Source organism: Dipodomys spectabilis, unplaced genomic scaffold (genome assembly GCF_019054845.1).
Source record: "Dipodomys spectabilis isolate Male_0828 unplaced genomic scaffold, ASM1905484v1 ptg000095l, whole genome shotgun sequence".
NCBI classification, from domain to species: domain Eukaryota; kingdom Metazoa; phylum Chordata; class Mammalia; order Rodentia; family Heteromyidae; genus Dipodomys; species Dipodomys spectabilis.
The window spans coordinates 29,763,503-29,788,474 of NW_024870772.1; the positions used below are offsets into that span (position 1 = coordinate 29,763,503).

General features: G+C 35.6%; 1 protein-coding gene across 3 annotated transcripts in view; it reads left to right on the forward strand.

Moving 5' to 3' along the window:
* Window positions 1-125: 125 nt before the first annotated feature.
* The window catches only part of Cdk8 (cyclin dependent kinase 8), a 113,715-nt gene continuing 88,868 nt past the window's right edge, over window positions 126-24,972 (forward strand). For all 3 annotated transcript variants that reach the window (XM_042685448.1, XM_042685449.1, XM_042685450.1), the window contains exon 1: window positions 126-263. In XM_042685448.1, coding sequence (XP_042541382.1) covers window positions 136-263 — 128 coding nt within the window. In that variant the 5' untranslated portion in view covers window positions 126-135. The remainder of the gene's footprint in view (window positions 264-24,972) is intronic.

Sequence of the window (24,972 nt, forward strand, 5' to 3'; positions counted from 1 at the left end):
CAGTCGGGCTGGTGCCGCGGCCGGCGGGTGTAGAGCGGGCGGCTTCCCGGGGGCAGCGGCTGCCCGTGCTTCCCCGGTCCCCACCCCGGCCCCCCGGCCCCCCGACCCAGCTCTCCGGCTTCGGAGGCTGTGACAATGGACTATGACTTTAAAGTGAAGCTGAGCAGCGAGCGGGAGCGGGTCGAGGACCTGTTTGAATACGAGGGCTGCAAAGTTGGCCGAGGCACTTACGGTCACGTCTACAAAGCCAAGAGGAAAGATGGGTGAGTGTGTGTGTGTGTCTGGGCCGGGTGTCCGCGCCGAGCGACGCTTCGGCGGGGCAGGTAGCCCGGCCCCTCGGCCGCCCGGCCGCCCGGCAGCCCGGCGCGGAGAGCGCGCCGCGGGGGTGCCGGGCTCCCACTTCCTCCAAGCCCGCGTCGGTCCCCGCCAGCCACCCAGGTTCGGGGAGGAAGTGGTGACCCCGGGACCCAGACCGATCCGAGATCCTGCGCGCTGCGGCTGGCTCTGCAGGGACGGCAGGCAGGCAGATGAACCTCTACGCTTTACCCCTCTGGTCTCCAGATTCGACGTTTCAGTACTGGATTAAAAACAAATTAGCTCTAAAACGCCAGCCCGAGAAGATCTTTGAGTCATTTTATGATAGTAACCTTTCTCGGGGGTCGGTGGCGGGGGGGGGGGGGGGGGGGGATTTCCTTACTCGACTCAGGAGTGACATTCATCAGTCTGGAAGGGAAGCTGAGATCCTTTTCCCTCACCAGTTTTTGATCAGTTTATTATCAAATTAGGATTTTTTTTTTTTGGTCAGGAAAGAAAGAAGCGAGTGAGTGTGGTTCTGGAGAGTTCCTCATAGTCATCATCCGTAACATAAACGTAGCAGTTGCTATTTAGATACCATTAGCTGTGAGTTTTTACATAGAACAATGGGGGTTTGGTGCAGGGTGGGTAGTGAGAACAAGCAAGTGACAAATGGGGGCTATACTGTTCAGACCGTTTCCCCAAAATTTAGTAGCTGCCAATAAACTTTAAATCTTTTTTTTTTGTTAAATATTCTCCCCTAGAAATTAAATCTGACTGGTAATGCTCCCAATTCAGTTTCTTAGCAAGCAGTCAGGTGAAGTGTTCATTTTTCCTTTGTCAGTAGATGAATGTATTGTAATATTGACAAAAGAGAAGGCAATTCTTAGTTGAGGAGGAAATATATTTTATTAACTTCTTGATTTCCTCTTGTCCAAATAGATGTAATCTGTCACCTTTGACTATAAAAATTATTGGAAAGATAAGGTCATAGCTTATTATATAATCTTTGAATTTTATTAGAACCAAAGTAGCTTTACTTGAGTGTTCTGTTCCTTTGGTTGGCTGCTGTTTTGATGTTTAAAATAATTACTGGTTCTTATGCACGTTACATAGGAGAGTATGTTCAGAACTGCATTAGTACTAAAAAAATGAAACCATAGAGCTGAAGTAGGCTCCCTTGTGTGTGTGTGGGTCATATTTATAAATACTTTAGTATTCTGGAAAGGAAGTGTATGTTTATTCAACATTTTTTTCGTAGGCTTACTGAAATATATTTCTAAATGGGCAGTAGGAGAAAATAATATAGAATATTACAGTAGGTTTATGCAGAAGTAAAGCTATACAGATACCAGCAAAAGGTAGGGATTTGAAAACTTGATACTTTGGGTGCGGCATGTATTTAAAAGTACTTTTAGCAGAATGGATAGTCTGGTGACATTTGAGAAATCAGTGTCTGGATTTATTGCTGATTCTGTTGTTTAATTTAACTTCTTATTGAAGTTTTACTCTGTAATGACATGGATTTAAAAATTGTCCCTACTTTAACTTATTATATAGTATTTTTCAAAAGGCTTAAATTTTAGACATATTCACAAAATCTCCTGTGAGATTAGGCCTTTTACTATGTTTGACCAGTCTGTCCTCTGTTTATAAAATTAAGTGACTTTATATTTAATCTCCTTGAAAGAAGCAACTTTTCCTAAACCATCAGTTTAAGCTAATGAAATGTGAATATTTAACTTTTCATGTTTTTGTAATTTACAATGTGTATTCACAAGAGATAGTTTAAAACACATTTTATGTCTTGATTAGGTTTTAATTTAAACAATAATTTCAGAAGTATACAAATTAAAAATAGTTGTATGTATAATGTGTACTTCTTAGTCATTTGTGATGTTGCAAATTAATACTGCATTTTAAAATTTTTATTTGTAATCCTTTGGGCTTATTTTTCCAGGAATCTTTAATGATTCTGTTTATATGATGAACTTTTTTTTGTAATGGCTGAAATGTCAAGAGAGTTTTAACATTACTTAAAACAGTTTATGTATTCCACAGGGAAATATTTTTTAGTTTGGCTTTTTTATAACCTCACTCTGGTAAAATACTGAATTGTGTTTTTGAGGTTCTTTTGGTCTTATGTCAGTGAAATGTAATTTAATGCATTTTAGTCCTGGTAAAATAAAGTTTGTGGCAGTTTAATCTTTTATAATAAGATGACCAAATAATTTGCTTCTCCTATTGATTTACTTTCAAATTAAATTACATATTCTGCAACTGAAATTTCATAAGTACTTTAGGATTTTGGATTTTGACAGTAACACTTTCAAAGAGAATTCTAAAATTTACAGAAGATTAAAATATAAGTAAGTTTTGTTTGGACATGTTTAACTATTAAAATGAGTACATGTAAATGACATCCATTCAGTTGTCTGGTTAGCATACAACATGAATAATTGGCAAAAGACTAGATCAGAGGAATTAGCTTCTTAAATTACTAAGTTTTAGGAAGTAAAGTAGCTTGATAGATCCTTTTTCTTTCACTTAATAAATTAGTACCACTACCCTACTAGTACACAACATTTAGAAAAAGTCAGCACAAGAAGGATGAAATACCTTATTTGAGGCATTATTATTTACATAGAAAAAAAGCTTCTTGTAATTGCATATCTTCAGATTTTAATAGAGTTAAAATAAATGTACAATACATTATGGAATTAATTATTCTCACTGTCACCACAAATGGTGGTCTTTATGTTTCAGTGTAGAAATATATGCAGCGGGCTTTTATTTTCTTAAGTCACCTTACCTCCTTTTTGCAGAATATAGAAAACCAAGTATAAGAAGTATAAGAAGACATAAAATTTATTTTTTAATTCTAGAGTCAGTATAGGCACTGCACATTTGTAAAATTTAAAAAGTCAATTTGCTTTCAACTAATTGTTGCTAATAAAAAAGGTCAGTTTGACTGTGCTATATATATATCATATATAAATACATTAATACATAATAGTATATTTAATAAATACATAATATGTATTCTAGGCTATATATTTATATAATTATATGTTATATACATAAAACCTGTGATACTAGAATTTAGGAAGCTGAGATAGGAATATCAAGAGTTATAGACTGGTCTCAGAAACAAAACCAAACAAAAGAAAATTATAATAGTTTTTCAAAAAAGAAAGAAAATAAATGATTTCTTAATATGTTATATTGTTTGTTCAAAAGACCCAGTGTTATATAGAATGGGATGTGTGTGTGTGTGTGTGTTTGTGTGAGGGTAGAGTGGTGGGGGACTGACAGCAGGAGGTTAGTTAGAAACAGAAAACATTCTTTAGGACATTTTTTGTAGAAAACCCTGAGATAGTTTACAGTGATAATGATAGTAACTACATTATTGAATAGATACTATGTCTATGCAAAACATTTGATGTTTATCATTTATTTAATTCTCACAAGAATAATGAAGTTTTCTTATTTTTGTTTCTAGGCGAGGAAACCGAGGCTTAGAAAGGTTAAGCAGCTTTTTATTGATGGCTATTTGGACCCGTGTCAGTTAGATATTCAGGGCTACCTTGGACGTATTTTACTCTCAAAGCCTGTGCTCTTAACCAACAAACCTATACACATAAAGCATGCAGCTATTATTTTCAGTCACCTGGTGTATTTTTTCTGCCCATTTCTGATTAGCCTTATTTATTTATCTATCTATTTTTTTCTTTATTTTTGGTGTGTTTCAGTCCCGGGACTTGAACTCTGGGCCTGGGCACTGTTCCAGAGCTTTCGTGCTTAAAGGTAGTGTACTCTACCTCTTTGAGCCAGAGGGGCAGATGGCTCACACCTGTAATCCTAGCTGTTCAGGAGGCTGAGATCTGAGGCTTAGGGTTCAAAGCCAGCCCTGGCAAGAAAGTTCATGAGATTCTTTTTTTTTTTTTTAAACAATTTTTTTTTTTATTTTTTTTATTTTTTTTTGGGTCCAGTCGTGGGGCCTGAACTCTGGGCCTGGGCACTGTCCCTCAGCTCTTCAGCTCAAGGCTAGTGCTCTACCAACTTGAGCCACAGCTCCACCTCCGGCTTTTTACTTTTTGTTTTGTTTACTTATGTGTTGCTGAGGAATCGAACCCAGGGCCTCAGGCATGCAAGGCAAGCGCTCTACCACTGAGCCAACTTCCCAGCCCACAGTTCATGAGATTCTTATCTCCAGTTAAGCACCAACAAAACCTGGAAGTGGGGCTGTAGCTCAAGTGGTAGAGTGCTAGCCTTGATCACAAAAGCTCTGGGACAGTGCCTAGACCTTGAGTTCAGGCTCTAGAATTGGCACAACAAAACCAGTGAGTTACATGAACGTTTCTATATGTGTATCTCCAGACATATTTACTTACACATAGATTTGTATGTGTAAGTAAATGTGTATGTTTGTGTGTAGAGAACCTCACAATGAAAGGCATGTTAGACATGCATGTTAGACATGCATGTTAGACAAGGAAGTTATCTAGTTAAAAGACTCACCCCTTTAATCCTGTCTACTTGGGAGGCTGAAATTTGAGGATCAACCCCAGGCAGGAAACTTCTTGAGACTCTTATTTCCAATAGACTACTCAAAAAAGTTGGAAGTGGCACTTGGATCAAGTGGGTGGAATGTTTTTGAGCAAAAGAAGCTCAGGGATAGCACCCAGGCCCAAAGTTCAAGCCCTGGGACTGCCCCATTTCCTCCCTCCCCCCCCCCAAAAAAAAAAAAAAAGAATTCTAAGAGATCTAGATCTGGGTTTCAGTTCAGAGTCTTCTTCCTATTTAGCAGTATGACCTTGGATAAATAACTTGCCTTTATAAACCATGGTTTCTCTATTTTAAGGGCAAAGTTTCACTGGACCATTTTTTAAGAGTCATTCCTATTATGGTTTATATATTACATAAAATGTAATGTATTTGCAAGATTAGGCAACAAAAGTTCTACTTTAGACAGTGATACACATCATCTTCTTTTAGCCTCATGCTTTAACACTGGTTCTTATCAACTGCCAGGAAATTAGGTAACTCCTAAAGCATCATCAGCTACTTAACATTTCTTATACTACCTTGGTATTGGCCTACTATATTAATGTGAACCATTCATTTGGTTCACAGGCTCTTTGGATCCATTCTGCATTGGAGATTTGATTCAATTCTAATTCCTTATAATCACAACTTGCTTAGAATCTTTTATTTTTCCAAAGGAGTAATAGGAGAATAGGAGTAATAGGTGTAAGTCAGAATCCTGCCACCTTTCACCCCTCTGTACTGAACCCTGTATATAAGTTCATTAAAAAAATTCTTGTTTACATAACATGGCAAAGGTAACGTGTAATACATTACTTTCTGTTACTGGACAATTTATAAGTGCAGTAAAGGAGTATTATAACCTTCAGAAGTGTGATGAGAAGGGATAAACACTGAAAGGGATAGGCAGTATTTACTGTACACATCTTAAATGCTTGTATTTGACAATATCTTAGATATTCATTGCATTCAGATTCACTCTTTAGGCCATTTTGAGGTTACAAGCTTAGATCTTTCTCTTTTTTTTTTTTTTTGTAGCAAGACCTGGCAAATGAATTCTTTTGGGATTTGTTCATGTGAGTTATTATTTTTACTGTCTTCCAACATTTGAAAAAATTTATTCAGCAAATACTTATTGGACATTTCTGTGTGCTAAGCACTGTCCAAGGTATTAAGAAGATAAAAATTAATAAGCTATTCTGATATTTAAGAGAAAATATCTACTTGGGAAACAAACTTAAGATTGTTGCAATTCCATGAGCAGTATAGTAATGTAAGATAATATTGGAGTGCAGAGAAGAAAGCATCAGACGCTTTAGGGTTTTGAGGAAAATCCTCTCAAACTTGGTAACATTTGATCTATTTTAGAAAACAGGACTTCTCATCAGAAAAGGATGCCAAGATGAATAAGAAAAAAGAGATGCTTTTTACTGTTTTCTGTAGAACCCAGTGAGTTAAGTGGACTTGAACATTTTCTTCCCATGTCTTTTCTCCTCCCTTATTTTCTCTTGGCATTGTCTTTTGAGCTCTTGCTGCATGTGAGTGATAGTATGTGCATGCACTATAAATGTTCCATAGCACTCACTGGACATGATGAAGTCTGTTGAAACTTAACAATAAGAATACATTTATCAGCGTCTACCACAAACACCTTAAAATTGTGTATATATGTGTGTATGTGCATGCACACTGTGTGCATGTGTCTTTCCATCACACTGATGGAAGTAGATTCTGAAATTCAGAACTCTTCTCATAATAAGTCTGTCATGGCACAACTTTAGATTGTGGCTGTGGATAGCAAGTGATTCTACTTTGGCTGAGCTCACCTCCATATGGAATAGGGAACCCGAATTTCCTATGTTGCTTAAGTGATGATGGTAACAAATTGGAGAGGGAAAGAAGTTTCTACCACAGTTAAAAGTTTAGGAAATAATGGAATTCTCTTTTTTGGAGCTCTGAGTATATGGAGAGATGAGAGTTAGAGACAAGGCTTCTGGAATGTTCTTATTTCATTGAGGAAAATAGAAATAATGAAAAAATGTAATAAATTCTAGATGCTTTACAGACATAGTCACTTTGAAAAAAAATGAATTCAGAAATCTGATTTTCAGACATTTGAAATATGATACATTTGTTAGTTGGGAACTATATATGCCAAATCATTATTGATAAACATTTCTATGGCTGGTATCATTTTTCTTGTGCCTTTTACCACTTAATCCAGTTCTCATTGTTGCTTTACTTGTATTTTTCTGTTCTTTAGCTATGACTAGAAAAAGAATATCCTGTTTTTTCCTCCTTTGGAACAATCTATAGATTTTTTTTCCCTTTACACTTGCTCAGGGAGGCTTTGGTTTCCTCTTGTTACTTAGAAGTCATTGTATCTTTTATCTCCTTACATATCTTTTGTCACTAAAAGGTGGTTTTCCTATTATTCCACCTTAATGTTTGAAGACCTTTTGGTATCATAATTTTTAATATTCTTTTAGTATAATTACCAAAAGTCTAAAAATCAGTCCTGCTATATAGTAAGGTGCCTTTACTGAGCTCAGTGTTCTTCAGATACCTTAAAGTAGAAAATAAGTGCTGAAAGATCCCTTATTAAAACCGAATTATGGATTGGAGGTGCGACTTAGCAGTAGAACACCTGTTTAGCAAGGGTAAGGCCTTTAGATCACAACCCTAGTAATGCCAAAAAAGAAAAAAAGATGAAAATGATTGAGATATGTTATATATTATAAAATATTGTCAACTTAAATATTTAAGTTGCTTTTTAGTATTTTCACAAGGCTGTTTAATGCTGCTTAATTCCATATATTTTCATCATCTCCCAGAAACAAAACAAAACAAACAGGCCCCCCCCCCCACCCCCATGAATACATTTACAGTCACTGTCCAGCCACTAATAACCATTAATTAATTTGCCTGATCTGGACATTTCATATAAATTGTATCATACAATATGTAGCCTTTAAAATTATCTTTAAGTAGTTGTACAAGGAATTGCCATTTAACAATGCAGTTTATGAATACAGTGCATCTTATTGTCACTTTTAATATATATGTAGCCTTTTGTGTTTCTCTTTACGTTAGTGTAATGTTTCCAAGACTTATCTTTTTATTACACTTACCATTATTTCATATACTTTTATGTTGCATTGTATGAATATACAATTTTTTGTTTTGCATGCATCTGTTAGATTTTAGAATTGTTTCTGCCTTTGAGCTATTATGAATAATGCTACAAACACTCATGGATAAGTTACTTCAGATACATGTTTTCAGTTGTCTTGGTTATATACCTGAGAGTGTTATTTCTGTGTCATATCCAAAACACATAGAACCAGTTTTATACTGACTTTATACTGATTGTGGTTTTAGACACAATCTTTTTGTTCTTTGTGAACAATACTTCAGTACCCTTATTCTAGGACAGTGCTCATACCATAAAATTATCTCAGTGATTCTGAAATACAAATTTATATAATTATACCTCCTCTATCAAATCAGACCACTCTGACCACTATCTCAGGCAGCACCTGGTTGGAACGTTTTTTTTCCCTCAGCTGAAATAGCCTCTACTATTTAAATCTCAAATATCCTAACTACTTTGTCTTAACATGCAACTCTTTTTTTTTTTTTTTTTTGGTCGGCCGTGGGGCTTGAACTCTGGGCCTGGGCGCTGTCCTTCAGCTCTTCAGCTCAAGGCAAGCGCTCTACCACTTGAGCTACAGCGCCACTTCCGGTTTTCTGGTGGTTTATTGGAGATAGGAGTCTCAAGGTCTCTCCTGCCTGGGCTGGCTTTGAACCGCGATCCTCAGATCTCAGCCTCCTGAGTAGCTAGGATTACAGGCGTGAGCCACCAGCGCCCGGCTTAACATGCAACTCTTAATATTCCCTTTTAATCATAAGCTCACCAAACATAGTTTGTCCTTCATTGATATATTATCTAATTACCTCCAAGAATATGTGGTTAATGTTTATATGTGTTTTGGGTCTTTCTGGTAAATGTTTATTGGTTAGAGATTATAGATTTCCCTTGGGACAGTGATGGTGCTCCCCTAGTTCCAAATAGTGATAGATATTCATATTTTTTAGAGGTGTATCTAAAAATCATATTTGAAAAGTCTTTCTTCTAATCTTGCTGAAATTAAGAACTTGAGGCATGTTTAAGAGAATAGGAATGAAAACACCAAGGGAAACAAAGTTGGATAGGCTGGTATTATCAGCAAACATTAATTGCTGAGATTAATTTTTAATTTTTTTTTGTTAATTGCTGAGTCCAAGTTTTTGAGACTCGAGTTACTATAAAGTATAATGTATTTTTGAAATATATATATATTTCCTTTTTTATTGTGAAAATACTGTACAGAGGGGTTACAATTACATTTGAAAGATATTTTACAAATAAATCTTAAATTGGAATCAAGCTTGTAATTTTTTTGGCTTGAAATTTTTTAACTTCTGCAAATACTGGAAATAGAAAAATGAATTCTGCAGGATTCACAAATCTTTCAGTTTTCACTAACAGATTTATCAGTGCCTAAGCATTTATAATGTGATGAACATTCACCACAATATATATGCTGAAATAGAAAACAAAGATATAAAAATATTACTTATTAACAGCATTATTACAATGTATTTTCTTTAATATTCCAAACTGTATTTTATCACTTCAAAAGCATCTCCATTATAATGGAAATTACACAACTTTAAAAATCTGGAAAAACTTTTAAGCAATCTGGAAAGCACTTAGCAAAGTTTTAAGTCTACATACTGGATTATACTCCAGTATAAATTTTCACTTTAGGAGAAAGTGACTGTAAACACTTAAACAAAAAAACCATGATACTGATCATCTTTCTTCTGAACTGTAATGTTCCTGCAGTTGGGTCAAGCCTGTATTTCTAAAATTAATGAAAATAGAATCTCTGAACCATATTTGGCATTTAATTTGCTTTAATCTCTTTGGTTTATACGATATAATTGCTTCATATTCGTTATATGAATAAAGGATTGTTTACTACATACTCAGTTACCCATCTTTTAGAGAAGCTTTTTAAAATACATATCTTTATTATAGCTAATGAATTCCAACACCTCATCATCTTATGAAAAGGAATTTTTTTTGTTTCTTTTAGATATTATTAGATTTTATCCTTAAAAATATAAGGAATAAATATATGACAACTATGTTCCAAGAAATTAAAGAACATGAAAATTGTTCCTTGAATGTGTACAGTTTGCAATGACTTTTTTCCATTTTTTTAAAATTATTAATTTTTTTATTGTGAAAATACCCCACAGAAGGGTTACAATTACATGAGCAAGGTAATGAGTACATTTCTTATCAAGCATTGTTGCCTCCTCTTTTGTTTCTCCATACCATCCTACCCTCCCATCCCCCATTCCCATCCTCACTCCCCCCCCCCCCCCGCCCCTCCCCAAAGTTGTAAAGTTCGTTTTTTGACATAGCATCTTGTACCTTTCATTGTTGCAATGGGTTCACCTGTATCCATATTTAAACAATTTGTTTTTTCCCTTCCCCTTCCCAAATGATACCAACATCAAATACAGTGAAAACAGGGGTTATACCGTGGGGGACATACAAAGCAACAACAACAAAAAATCACCTTATAAATATGTCAGAAACAATAAGAAGAAAGAAAAAACATTTGAGTCCTTATCTTGGGGTTTATTTCGCCTAACAACAACTTATCTGACCTTTTCTGCTTGTCTCAGACATATACTAGTTATTGCAAATAAGGGAAACCATGGGGACCTATGTTTCTTTGGGCCTGGCTTACTTCACTTATATAATTTTTTCCGATTTCCTAACAAATGGGGCAATGTCATTCTTTCTGATATATATCTCACATTTTCTTGATCCATTCATCTACTGAGGGGCATCTGGGTTGGTTCCATATTTTAGCTATGGTAAAGAATGCTGCAATAAACATAGTTTGCTAGTAGCTTTAATATGGTCTTGTTTGTGATCATTTGGGTAAATGCCCAAAAGTGGGATTGCTGGGTCATAGGGGAGCTCTATGTGAAGTCTTTTGTGGAACCTTCATACTACTTTCCAAAGTGGTTGAACAAGTTTACACTCCCACCAAGAATGCAGTAGGGTTCCCTTCTATCCACATCCCCTCCAGCCTCTATTGTTGTTAGGGTTCTTGATTATGGCCATTCTAACTGGGGTGAGGTGGTATCTCAGTGTTGTTTTGAGTTGCATGAAAAGGAATTTTTTAAATCACAGTATAGGATCTTCATTGGATCCCATATACCTGAATTTATAGAAAACTAAAAGAATGAAAAGGAAACATGTCAAGCAATGTTATTATTGTTTCTATTAAATAAGGCATATTTTGAGGAAGATATAGAATAAATATTAAAGTATTATTTTTATAATTATAAGGCTTATAATCATATGAAAAATCATATGAAAAATTAAGCTCATACAGAGCTTTATGAAAAGAAAATCCCTTTAAGCAAACTCTCCCGGTGCTTAATCATGTAACTCTTTTTATAAAACTTCAGTTTATTCATAATTTCCAAGAAAATGTCAAGCAAAGAACAATTATACTTCTAATTTGTTTTGTGATGTTGACTTTCTGATTATTCTTTTAAATGTAAAATTATATAATTTAAATATTTGGTTTTTCAATTTGGTTTTAACTCTAGTTCCTTTTGTACATTTGTGTCCTTACAGTTTATTTGATAGCTGTTTACCAGATGTCTGTTATGCTGAGTTTTGTTTATGTGCCACTTGTAGGTGATGCATTGTTGAATAGTCCTTCCTCTGTCTTTTTAGGGCTTACATACTTTCACAGGTGTGTAAATAAATAGGTAATTAGAATATATAGGTGATGTATTGTTGAATAGGCCATCCTCTAGCTCTTAGAGAACTTATACACTTTCACAGGTGTGTCAATAGGTAATTAGAATATAGTAGGATAAAAGTTGCAAAAAGGAAAATTATAGATTATCATGAGATTACCTAATCTCTTGGGGTCTCAAGAATGATATTTCAGTTTTGACTTGAGATATAATTAGAAGTTAATACAAGTGAATGTTCAGTAACTAAGAAGGTATTGCAATTAGGCTACAGAGAAGGCTTCAGCTCTGGCTCCACAATTTATTCCTGCCCTTCCTCCTTCCCTCCCTCCCTCCCTCCCTCCCTCCCTTCCTTCCTTCCTTCCTTTCTTCCTTCCCACTCTTTAAGGCTAACCATTGCCTGTGGTTTCCTGTGTGTTTGCATATAGAAGCATGTATGTACAATGGTAGGTTTTATGATTTACCTTAATATTTTATTCATATGCCTTAATATTTTATACATATGCAAAAATTTAGATACTCTGTTCCTTTTTTCAGTTTGTATGTTTTAGTAGTCCATATGTTAGCACATGCAATTGATTTCATCAGCTCATTATACTGTATTGTGGAGATATTGTTGTATATTGGTCCTTGTTTTTGGTTTCTTATGCTATTAAAGACTGTCCTACATGTCCTTTTCATCTGCCTTTGTGTATAACATCCTCTGAAATGGAGATGGAAGCTTCACAGACTCCCAAGGTTCTCCATGGGAATATTTGTGTTGGGTGAAACATCACTGGCAAGGAGCAAATTTCCATCAAGGAAGAAAGAATTCTTAATATTAACAGGGAGGTTTATTTTTCCTGTATTAAAGTTCTAAAGTCTGATCACTATGCCCAAGTACAAGCTGATATTTCAGTCCCAGCTTAGCACTTAAGACTGGTGAAGTAAAGGTCAACGTCACTGGAGTTTAATGGGCTTAGACTTCAGGCTCTTTGAGGTACTTCCTATGTCTTCAGAAGGTTGTACCAATTTACTCACATCAAAACCTTACAATCAAACTTACCTAGAAAGAAGAAATAGGAATAGATAAAATAATATTAAGTCATGGTGTTATCATTGTGAAATCAGAATTGTTTATAGATGATTCTTTTGCATATTTTTGCATTGCAGGTATCTTGCTTCTCTTGCTTCTCATGGTCCTGAGTATTTTAAATTACAATTGGCCTGGGTACCAGTGGCTCATGCTTGTAATCCCTACTGCTCAGAAGTCTGAGATTTGAGGATCACAGTTTGAAGCCAGCCCAGACAGACAATTCTGTGAGATACTTATCTCCAGTTAACCAGCAAAAAGCCAGGAGTAGAGGTTGACTCATAGAGAGCTAGCCTTGAGTAAAAAAGCTGAGCAAAATTTGAAGGCCCTGAGTTCAAGCCATGATACCAGCAAACACATGTACACATACATACAGAGCCATGTGTGTACACATACAAAGCCACTGGGTATTAAAACTGTAGTCATTTCATTATTTTTACAACTTATCATGTACTTTTACTCCAAATCTCTTATTTACTGTTGCTTGGCTTTGGTGCTCTTATTCTACTCATAACCAATATTCCTCCTGGTTTTTTTTTTTTTGTGTTGTTGTTGTTGTTTATTTTTTTCTTCATCTCTCCCCTTGTGGTCTTGTTTTTGATTCAGACTGATTTTGGTTTTGGCCTTGTTCCTTATCTCCTCAGTTTTATTTACTTCTGGCTTCCTCTTTAGAATAGGAACCTGAGCTCCTCTGCTGCTGGTAGAATTGCTTAACTTTGTGTGCTTAGCAGAGGTAATCATTCCTGGGAGGTAAGGAGATTTATGATTGTCTGTAGTATTTGTGAGTATTCATGATTTCAAAAAATTTTCCAAAAATTTTAAGTACTGCTATGCTAAACAAACTTCTTTCATTATAGAAATAATTGCTGTTCATTAGAAGTTGGAAAGTACTTCTTATAGTTTGGAAGCTGATGAAATACACATTTTTATTTGAAAACCTATTTTAGTTATAAACGAGTTCAGTTCTTCTTGAGAGCTTAAACCAGATATCCTGGAGCATAAGGTCACTATTTTCTTGTTTTAGGTGACTTCTGCATTTCTCTGTGTTTGTGACATGAAGTAGATTTGTTAAGCATTCAAGTAGAAAGCAACATAAGGAAATCTATCAAAGAAACCATACTTCTCATACTTCTTTCATTACTTTTCTTTCCTCTTTTTAGCTGGGATTACTCATTTCTAAAAGGTAAGTCAGCCTGATGAGGTTTTCAGAGTAATAAAAATGCTAATCAGGGGCTTGATGTGTAACTTCAAATTTCCTTGTCATCTGAGTTTGTTGGTAACATTCTCTGAAGTGGAGATGAAGCTTCACAAGTTTACAGATCCTGCATGAGAATATTTGTGGTAGGTGATATCACTAGCAAGGAACAAGTTTCCATCCTGTTGACTTTATCAACAGGTAGCATTAGCCAAGCAAACTTAAGGCTCTGAGTTCAAATCCAAGTACCAGCAAAAACCAACAACAACAAAAAACTAGTCACAAATACTTTTAAAAGTTTTTTTAAAATATCATACATTGTCTTTGCCTGTTTCTATTGTACTTTGTAACTGACACTGAATTTAGTAAGCTTTCTAGTTTTCACATTATAATTACATTTTTCCTTAGTGAAATTCTGTATTATAATTATCTTGAAAAAGTTCTGGAATGTAAAATAACATTTCCATTAGTTGTTTTTTTTTAAGGGATTTGAAAAGGTAGGGGATTAACTGTTATTTCATGGAAAACTATTAGAAATACTTTCCAAGAAATGTGAATTTATTGTTCATAAAGCTTCTGTTAGAGCTTTCTTGATGTATACTTCACACTCTGCAGTTTACCTTGAAAGAATACTGTTTGATTGCTAGAAAGTATTTTGTTTATCAGTAGGTCTCATGTAATATTTAGAACATACTACTAAAATTATTTTTGTTGTTGTTCTTTATCTGAATTGTAGATTTATCTGGTCTTCTTGTATTGCATTTATTAAATATATAAACTGAGTCTACATATATATACATGTATATATATGTATTTAGTTAACTATTTGTTGTGGAATTTGAAAAATCTACAAGTAGATATAATATAGTAAATTCCTGTTAGCCCACGTGTGTCTCACAGTCATACATTTTCTACACTTTCCTTTCTAGGCTATTTAATTTTTAAATCCTCATGAATCCTAACAACATTTAGCCTCTCTGAGCATTTCAGGTTTCTTGTCTGTAAAACTCAATCACAGTTCCTTTCTATAATGTCCTAAGGTGGGGCTGGGAAGGTGGCTCAGTGGTAGAGCGCTTGCCATGCATGCATGAGGCCCTGGGTTTGATTCCTCAGCACCACATAAGCAGAAAAAGCTGGAAGTGGTGCTGTGGCTCAAGTGGTAGGACGCTGGCCTTGAGCTGAAGAGCTGAGGGACAGCACTCAGGCCCAGAGTTCAGGCCCCACAACTGGACCCAAAAAAGCCTAGGTTATAATGTCCTAAGGTTCATATAAAATTCATATAAAATATATTTTCAAATTCTCAGAAGGCCATCTATTGCGTACATGTAATATATTTATTACATTAATTTATTATAGTTATTTAATAAATTTATAATATAAATTATTAAATTAATAAATGATATAGTATATTTATTAATCTTATTCAGTCATTAGTGTACTTATTTCTCCATTAATGAATTGTTAATTCATGCTGTTCAAGAAAGGCTTAAGCTGTTTATTAGTAGATAATTTTCCTAAATATGTTTATAGATGCTAACATATAGTTGTTTCTGTTACAGTGTCAGAAATTTCTTTACTATGGAAAGTCTCTTGTGAAAAGAGTAGGTAGGGGGAACCACAAGTTTTGTGGTTCATGTAATAATTTCATTGTTCTTTTAACTGTAAGCTAAAAACAATTCATTGACAAAATTTAGCAAAAGCAAACCAAATGCTGCTTTCTTTTTCACATACTCAGAAGATTCTTAACTTTCCCTATCACCTTTGTCCTTGACTATGTAGTTTTGTTTGCAAAAATGTTTGAAACTGTCAATAGTAACGACAAGAATAAATATATACTTTAATGAATAAAGCAGTTTTATTCCAGATTTGTATCCCAAACATTAAAATAATGCAGTTATGTGTGGCTAGCTGCAAGCAACTATTTTTCCTATTTATGCTGTGCTGATTCCATTTGGTATTAAAACACTTTCATGTGCTGATTTTTCTTCCCATAATTAACTGTGATGTTATAAGCTACATTAGGATGTAAAAACAGTAGCTCTAAGAGTCTTGCTTATATTTGCACATACAGGTTTAGTAGTAAGTACAGTAAATATTTGCTGATTACAAATGGCCAGATGACCCATTTCAACAATTGAAACTTATTATTGAGACTTGTTGCTTTAGTTTGACTCCATAAAATGTACTTACTGGATATTGATAAAATAGCAAATGTACTCTTCCTATAAAATATAATTATAGTGCTGTTATTTATGACAAATTATTAACATTATTTGAAAACAAGAACTAGGACAAATGAGAGGAAAGCAAAATGATTGAGGTAAAGGGACTGCAGTTTATAAACTAACAGAGTTTGTATTTATTATTTATTTTTGGTTCCGGTCGTGGGGCCTGAACTCTGGGCCTGGGCCTGGGCGCTGTCCCTCAGCTCTTCAGCTCAAGGCTAGCGCTCTACCACTTGAGCCACAGCCCACTTCCGGCTTTTTTCTTTTTGCTTATGTCGTGCTGGGAATCGAACCCAGGGCCTCAGGCATGCAAGGCAAACGCTCTTACCACTGAGCCACCTTCCCAGCCCCGAGAGTTTGTGTTTTTTAGTTTGGGAATTTAAGGCTTACATTTGGAGTATGGAAAACTGTAATCATATAGATTTAAATTAGACTTGCAATAAATCTCAGTTGGGAGATGTTGCTTCTGCTTTTCTTAATCTTAATAAGAAGGTAGGGTACAAGATATCCAGTACTTTATTTTAAACTAACAATTTACATAAAAGGTATGTTCATAAATAAATATTTAGGTATATTCTTAATTACTAAATGGAAATAAGGTATTTTAGGGTTTTATCTTTAATCTTCTAAAGAAGCCTATGGGTGCTTTTTCACTTTGCCCTTAATGTGGAAGAGGGACAAAACTTTGTGACTCAAGATGTAGCTTTATATTTAATAATTAGAAACAAGAAGTCACATGTTAACACTGTAATATATGGAGTAACTTTTTAACAGTTAAAAATCCAAACACTGAATGCAAAGTGGAGATAGTGCTCTTTTGAATGGTTTCTTTCTACAAATGGAATATGTTAAATGAAACATAGATGGTGGTGTTGTAGAAAAATATTGGATGTTTGGACTAAATAATTTTTATGTCCTACCAGTTCTGAGATTTTTCTGATATGACTCCAGGAAATAATTAGCTGTACAGTAGGTAGAAGTGATGCTAGAACCTGGAGATGGTTATTTTAGTTTTTAAATGTTGATGAACCACAAACTTTCTAGCTTCCCTCTGTCGAGATAGAGTATAAAGTACTTTCTTGCCTGGGCTATGATTTTTCCCAATTTCTGCTTCCCATGTTGCTTAGGATACAGGTACACATCACTGAGCCCAGGTATGGGGAAGTAGGTCTTAGGCATCTTCTAAACTTTTCTCTGTGCACTGACCTTGAACTATGATCCCTGTTCTCAGCCCCCTCAAAAAGCTAGGATAACAGGCATATGCTACACACTGTAATACACACATGTATACACACAGTATTTAAAGTTATTTTTTTGTTCGCAAAGAAGCAATGTTAGATTTATTTTTAAAGATTTTTAAAAAAATGAATTTATTTTGAAAAGCATAGATAGAAGTTTATTAATACCCAAAGGCTATAATAAGATAGCAACTCTCACTACTTTTCATCTAGGACTAAATGCAAGAGAGGAGTTGTTAATTATTCCCTTGTTTCTGATTTGAGTAGATGAATTGACAGTGCCATTAACTGTCAGGGTAAGAGTTGGAAGAATGTGATGTTGTATGGAACAATTATCTTAATTTTTTGTCTAATTGAGTTATTTAGGCTTTAAAATATTTTGTCCTCGGGCTGGGAAGGTGGCCCAGTGGTAGAGCACTTGCCTTGCATGCATGAGACCCTGGGTTCGATTCCTAAGCACCACATAAGCAAAAAGAAAAAAGCTGGAAGTGGTGCTGTGGCTCAAGTGGTAGAGCACTAGCCTTGAGCTGAAAAGCTGAAGGACAGTGCCCAGGCCCAAAGTTCAGGCCCCATGACTGGACCCAAAAAAACAGAACAAGAAAAAATATTTTGTCCTCTACTGACATCTTCAAACAAATGTAAGAGTTGACTAGAAGAAGTTTTTATTGACTAGATTTGGGACAATTTGAGCATCAAAAGGAATATAAGAGGTGGGTGCTGGTGGCTCATGCCTTTAATTCTCAGGAAGCTGAGATCTGGGGATCACAGTTCAGAGTCAGCTTGACAGGGGTGTCCGTGCTCTTATCTCCAGCTAACCATCAGAAAACCAGAAGTGGATTGTGACTCCAAGTGGTAGAGCACAAGCCTTGAAGGGAAAGTGTCCATGCTCTGAGTTCAAGTCCCATGATCTACCAAAAGAAAAAGAAGAAGGATTATAATGGCTTGTGATGTAGCTCAGCAGTTTTGTGCTAGCCTAGTAAGCATGAGACACTGAGTTCAAGCTCCAACATGGGAAGAACAAATTGCTGAATCCTGATGGTTCGTAACCTAATATTAGCTACTCAGGAGGCTCAGAGGTGGAGGATTGTGTTTTGAGGCCAGCCTGGACGGAAAAATTTGCTAGACTCCCATCTTGAGTGTCACCAACAAAAAAGCAGGACTGTAAATATGGTTATATTGGTAGAGTGCCAGCCTACCAAGCATGAAGCCCTAAGTTCATACTTCATATTGCCAAAAAAGTTTGTGTGTGTATTTGTACATAAGTATGTATACGTAAATGTCATTTAAACAAATGCATACAGTAAAATAGAAAAAAGTGTGTCTAGGTTGTTTATGAATGCTAGTTGATAAATGTAGAAAGAATGAGAATGCGAAAAACTTTTGTAACTCCCTGTGTAATTCAGGCCAGAATCATCAATAGATATTAAATCCACTGGGCAAAAGATTCTTGACAAATAAAAACATTTATGTGGTATTACATATCACCTCATGAATTGTTTGTTAATTATATAATGTAAGAGGCCACCTAAAAGATGCTTTTGTTGTGCCTCTTTGATCCGAACTATTGGGTTTCAAAATAGTAATCATTTTTAGCTGTAGAAAAGATTCATTGATAAGCATCTCTGTGAAAGGCAAACTATTCCTCAAGCAGGCAGTGCTTTCTTTTTATCATCTTAAACTGGGTAACTTGTTTCTACCCTGTCCCAAGGGTAAAATGATAATTTCTCCAAAGTTGTTCTAGGGACAGATCAAGCTATTGGTCACCCAGGCCACACTGTGACTTTGGACTGTTTTAACTATGCATATCTTTCTCAGCCCAGGCCCCAACTCTCTCTGTTTAACCTGAAGTCAATGATTAGGGTTTATCTTGGAAGATGACTGATAGTGTACTGAAATTCTATCTTCCCATAGCTGCCATGTAATAAATACATTTTCCCTGACCTTCACCATGTCTCTTTCTTTGGTATATAGGGGTGAGTGGCCTGACCTAACTTGGAACTCCTGGACTTTGATCCAGGGGTCTAAAAACCAGGTTTCAAAAGGGAAAACATGTGTGTGTATAATGGAGAGATCCACCTTAACTAAATGATCAATCACAAATAGTTGAATAGGTCATCAGTTTTGTCTTCTAATGTGAAATAGTAAGAACTAAAAATGTCTAGGATTCTTGAAAAAAGAAAAATGCTTTACTTAAATCTAATTATCAAGGAACAATCAGACAAATTTACAATGTGTGCTATTCCTAAAGAAAGTCAATATGATAGTGGAGATAGTGGTGAATTTAATTTAAAAAAAAAAACCTCCAAAACTAAGGCATATTTAGATTGAATGCATAGATCCTGGGTTTAACTATGGAAATATATGAAGACATTTTTGTAGCAGTAGGGGATATTAGAGTATGAGCTGCACATGAGATGAATTTATGAGAATGTTATTTTTTGGAAGAATATGTCAGTGATACTTTGCTTATGCAAATTATTCTCACAAGATGTATACTGAAATATTAGGTGTGAAGTAGTTTATTGTCTACAAATTATTTTCAGGTGGTACCAAAAAAAAGATGTGGTAAAATGTTAACAGTTTAGAATAGATATAAAGTATATAGATGCTTACACATCCTTCAGGTTTTCTTTGTTTGAACATTTCCAAATATTATATATAATTTTTGTCAGTCATGGGCTTGAACTCTGGGCCTGGGCTCTGTCCCTGAGAGCCACAGTACCACTTCCGGTTTTCTAGTGGTTTATTGGAGAGGAGAGTCTCATGGACTTTATTGCCTGTGCTGAACCGTGATCCTGAGATCTCAGCCTCCTGGATAGCTGGGATTATAGGTGTGAACCACCAGTGCCCAGCCAAATATTATATCTTTTGTAACTATGATTTCTTTTTTCATTTTTTTCTTTTGGCAGTACTGGGGTTTGAATATAAGGCCTAATGTTCTTAGAGCTTTCTTGCTTAGGTACTGCTACCACTTGAACCACACCTCTTGTCCAGTTTTTTGCTGGGTAATTGGAGAAGGAGTCTCTTGAACTTTTCTGCCAGGCTGCCTTCAGATTACGATCCCCCAGATATCAACCTCCTAAGTAGTTGGGATTATATATGTGAGCTACTGGCAGCTGGCTGAGAACATGATTTTTAATGACTGCATGGTATAACCATAAGGCTGTATATGATTCATTAAATAAACTTTATGCTGAGAATACTTGAGAATTATTTTATAAATGGTGGCTCAAGACCCTTAAATAAGCTCTCAAATACTCATAAATTCTTTTTGTTGTTGTTGTTGTTATGGGGCTTGAATTTAGGGCCTGGGTATTGTTCCTGAGCTCTTCTGCTCAAGGCTAGCACTCTACTAGTTTGAGTCATAGTGCCACTTTTGGGATTTTCCTTCCTGGACTGGCTTTGAGCTGAGATCCTTAGATCTCAGCGTCCTGAGTAGCAAGGATTATAAGCATAAATTTTTAAGTTGCAAGAAAAGTAACTGGCTGGCTCCTTAGAGCCTTATAGTGTCCATGAAACCTAATCTTCAGTCTCTCCTGAAACTGAACTGATAACAAAGATTTAGATATAATGGGGTAGAAGAACTGGTGATGGTACAGGTCTAGGTTTCACAATATTAAGTAGCTCATTGTGACTCTCATTAAGATAGATGGTAGTATTTCCTATCTATGACTGAAGCTATTTTGGAGATGTATAATTTTACTTTAAGTGTGTTTTTAGTTTTCTTTCACTGATAACTAATGAATTATGGATACCTTTTCATATGATTGATAGTTACATAAATATTTTTAAAAATATTTGAAATACCTATTCAAGTCTTTCTCCTTTTTTTTTACTTGTATTTTCTGATATGTAGAAATTCCTGTTTGTTGAATCCCTTCTCCCCTTTAAAAGTAGTGTTGGGTATTGAACTCAGGACCTCCTGAATACTAGGCATTTCCTCTACCACTGAGCTCTACTTAAAGACACTTTTTTTTAGTTGTGAAAATACTGTACAGAGGGGTTACAATTACATGGGCAAGATAATGAGTACATTTCTTATCAAGCATTGTAGCCTCCTCCTTTGTTTCCCCTTCCCATCCCTTCCCAGCCTCCCCCTACCCCCCACCGAATCCTCCCCCCCACCAAAGTTGTAAAGTTCGTTTTTGACATGACAACTTGTACTTCTCATTGTTGCAACGGGTCCACCTGTATCCTTATTTAAACTACTTGTTTTTCCCTCCACAGATTATATCGACATCAAATACAGTGAAAGCAGGGGTTATACTGTGGGGGAGGGACATACAAAGTAGCAAAGAAATAATCTTATAAATGCGTTAGAAACAAATGCATGAAAGACAAAAAACATTTAAATACATATCTTAGGGTTCATTTTCCTAACATCACCTTATCTGACCTTTTTTTACTTTTTTTTTTTTTCAATTGCAGTTTTCTGTCATTCATTACATGGCTTGTGCTTTTAACCCTTAATTTGTTGTCTGGACAAACAGATTTTTAATTTTACCCCAGTTTTATTTAATACTTCTTTTATGAATAGCATTTTTTCTTTTAAGAAATTGTTACCTACCTCAATACTGTTTTTCACATTTAGACTTATAGTCCATTTGGATTGAGTTTTTTTTTCTCCATAGTGGAGGGATTGAACTCAGGTCATTGTATGTGCTAGACAAGAGCTCTGCCATTGAATTACACCCTAGTTCTGGGATTTATTTCTGCTTATTATTTTAGATAGAGGTCAAACTTCATTGTACTTGAAGTACAACTTGATGTATACCTAAACTCTACAATTCATGGCAAAACAAAGGCAATGTTTTTGAATCTACAATGCTCAGCTTTTAGAGATGTTTAAAATGATTTGATTACATTGAAATTAAATATAGCATATATAATGTTTGATGGATTACATATAATGTTTATACATGAATATACATGCTCACATGTAAGAAGTGCTTAAAAACTGCTTTTTACTGAAGCTCAGTGACTTCTTATTTAGGCCCATGAGTTGACTGGGTGGGAGCTGGATAATGCCTAAGCTTCCCAGTGTCCTCCATTTTTCAACCTTTGCCCTTTGCTTTGAGCTGTGTTCTATTGTAGTTACAGCCCTCTTGGAAGTCTGAAAGTAGACCTGCCCAGACAGCAATAATTCATTGTAACAAGGCCATCTACCAATACTGAATTGGCAGAACATTTCTCAAACCATTTCTGGCCACACCTGTGACTTATTACTGTTTTAATTATGCTTACCTTCTCATCTCTTGCCCCAAGTACTAGACAGGGGATATAAGCATATAGCTCATGTCTATATTCTGAAAATGGCTGAAGATGTACTGAAGTATACCTCCCTGTGGCTGCTAGGTAATAAATCACTTTTTATTTTTCCTTTACCATGTCTCTGTATCTGGTGTATAGGAGTGAGTGGCTGGACTTGATGTGTGCTAAAAGTGCCCCCCCCCCCCCCGTCTTTCTCCCCTCCCTCTCTCTCTTTTTCCCACTATCTTTCCCCTTCCCTCCTTCTTTCCCTCCCTCTTTTTCTCTCTTCCTCTCTTTCCCACCCTCCCTCTCTCCTTTTCCTCCCTCTCCCAAAATACACATACACACACACACACACACACACACACACACACACACACACACACTTATATAAAAGACTTACTGTTATGCCTGGCCATATCATTCAATAGAGTATTAAAAATAAAATTATAACTGCTCAGGATTGTTAAAATATTTTTTATTAAGATTAAGTGATTACATAAATTATTCCACAGTATTGTAGGATAGTGATACTTAAAGTCACAAGCATATTTTAACCTTTACAAGGCAAATTGCCATTATCTTGGTCTATAAAGTTTGTGAATTCTAAAGCTTTGACAGTACAACTATTTCTTCCACGTTCGTGATATGTACATTTCTTTCCTTTTGCTTAGTGTTAGCTGTTCCCTCTTTCCCGCTCCATCCTTCTGTCCCATTGCTGTCCTTGAGTTGCTTGTCATTTTATCAGTGAACTGCTCAGAATTTTTAAAAAGTCAAAACTGTGTTCCAGCTTGAAAAAGTACAGTAGCAGCTATGCTCCAGTGGCTGAAGCCTGTAATCCTAGCTACTAAGGAGGCTGAGATCTGAGGATCATGATTCCAAGCCATTTGGACAAGAAAGTCCATGCACAAGAACTGGAAGTAGAATTGTGCTCAAGTGTTAGAGCTCTAGCTCTGAGCAGTAAAACTCAGGAATGGTGCCCAGGCACTGATTTCAAGTCCCAAGACTGGCATTAAAAAAGAAAAAAGTAAAATATCACTGTAGAGTTTAAAATAATAATTAAAAACTCAGCATTTTTTTGCCTTATACTTGACTAAGGGGAAAACATTTTTAAATCTTAAACATTTTTAATTTTCAGGGTCATCTGTTGGTTCCAAAAAATAGATTATAAAGGATTTAGTTTACACTTTGTATCATACTCATGTGTGCAGGCTTCCTCCCCCCATACTCATAGGATTGATTATCCTGTTGTAGAATTTGATTTCTAGCTCTCCATTTTTGTGGATTGATTAGCTTTCTGAGAAAGAATGTATTACATTTTTTTTCACTTTACATGTTTCAAAAAACTGTTAGTTGAGGTCACAGATTCAATAGACTTATATTGTTTATATAAACAGACAAAAATAAGGAAGAAAAAAGTTGTGGGTAATAGCTATGTACCTTTTAAAAAATCAGTTTGAAAAGTAAAATATATGTGGGTACATGAATGACTGAAACACTGAAGACATTTACTTCTCTGTTGAATCTAAACAGTTGAAGGAAGTTCCTCTTGATTTGTACATTGAGTCACTAGGAACCCAGGTGATTCTACCTAAAGTTTTGTTATCAGAAACAACTACAGCATGGCTTAGGAGCTTTTCAGAAAAAGAAAATTTCAGCCCAGCCCAGCCCTACTGAATCAGAATCTGCATTTAACAAGACTTTGAGTCATTCATGAGTATGTTAAGGACTCTAGAATGTTCCAGTTAGCGCTATGCTGTTTCATCACTTTGTGTTCATAATCTGTAGCCAAGGAAAAAGGAAGGGGGGTGTGAAGATTTCTTTTAAAGGCATAAACTAGAAGGTGTTCGCATCACTTTTTTTTTTTTAATAATTCATTGTTCAGAAGCTTGTCATAAAGTTGCATACATTGAGTTATGAAAGAAGCAGGAAAATGTAGTACATTTGGCCCTCCATGTTTGTTGATTGAATATGTTTGGTAAAAGAAGTGCCCTTGTACTGAACATGTACAGATTTTTTTTTCTTATTCCTTAAAGAATACCGCACAACATCTTTTACAGTATATTGGATATTTCAAATAATCCTGAGATGATTTGATGTATGCAGGAAAATGTGCAAAAGTTTTGTGCAAATATTGTGCCATTTTATATAAAGGGCTTGAACATCTGTGCATTTTGATATCTTTTGGGTCTTGGAACAAAACTCCTGTGGATACTGAAGGGGAATTCTAGTAGGTGATTAGTGCTTAGCTCTACTTGGAGGGGCTCTGTTACTATAAAAGGAAGAGGAAGAGGATGGAAAGAGGAAAAC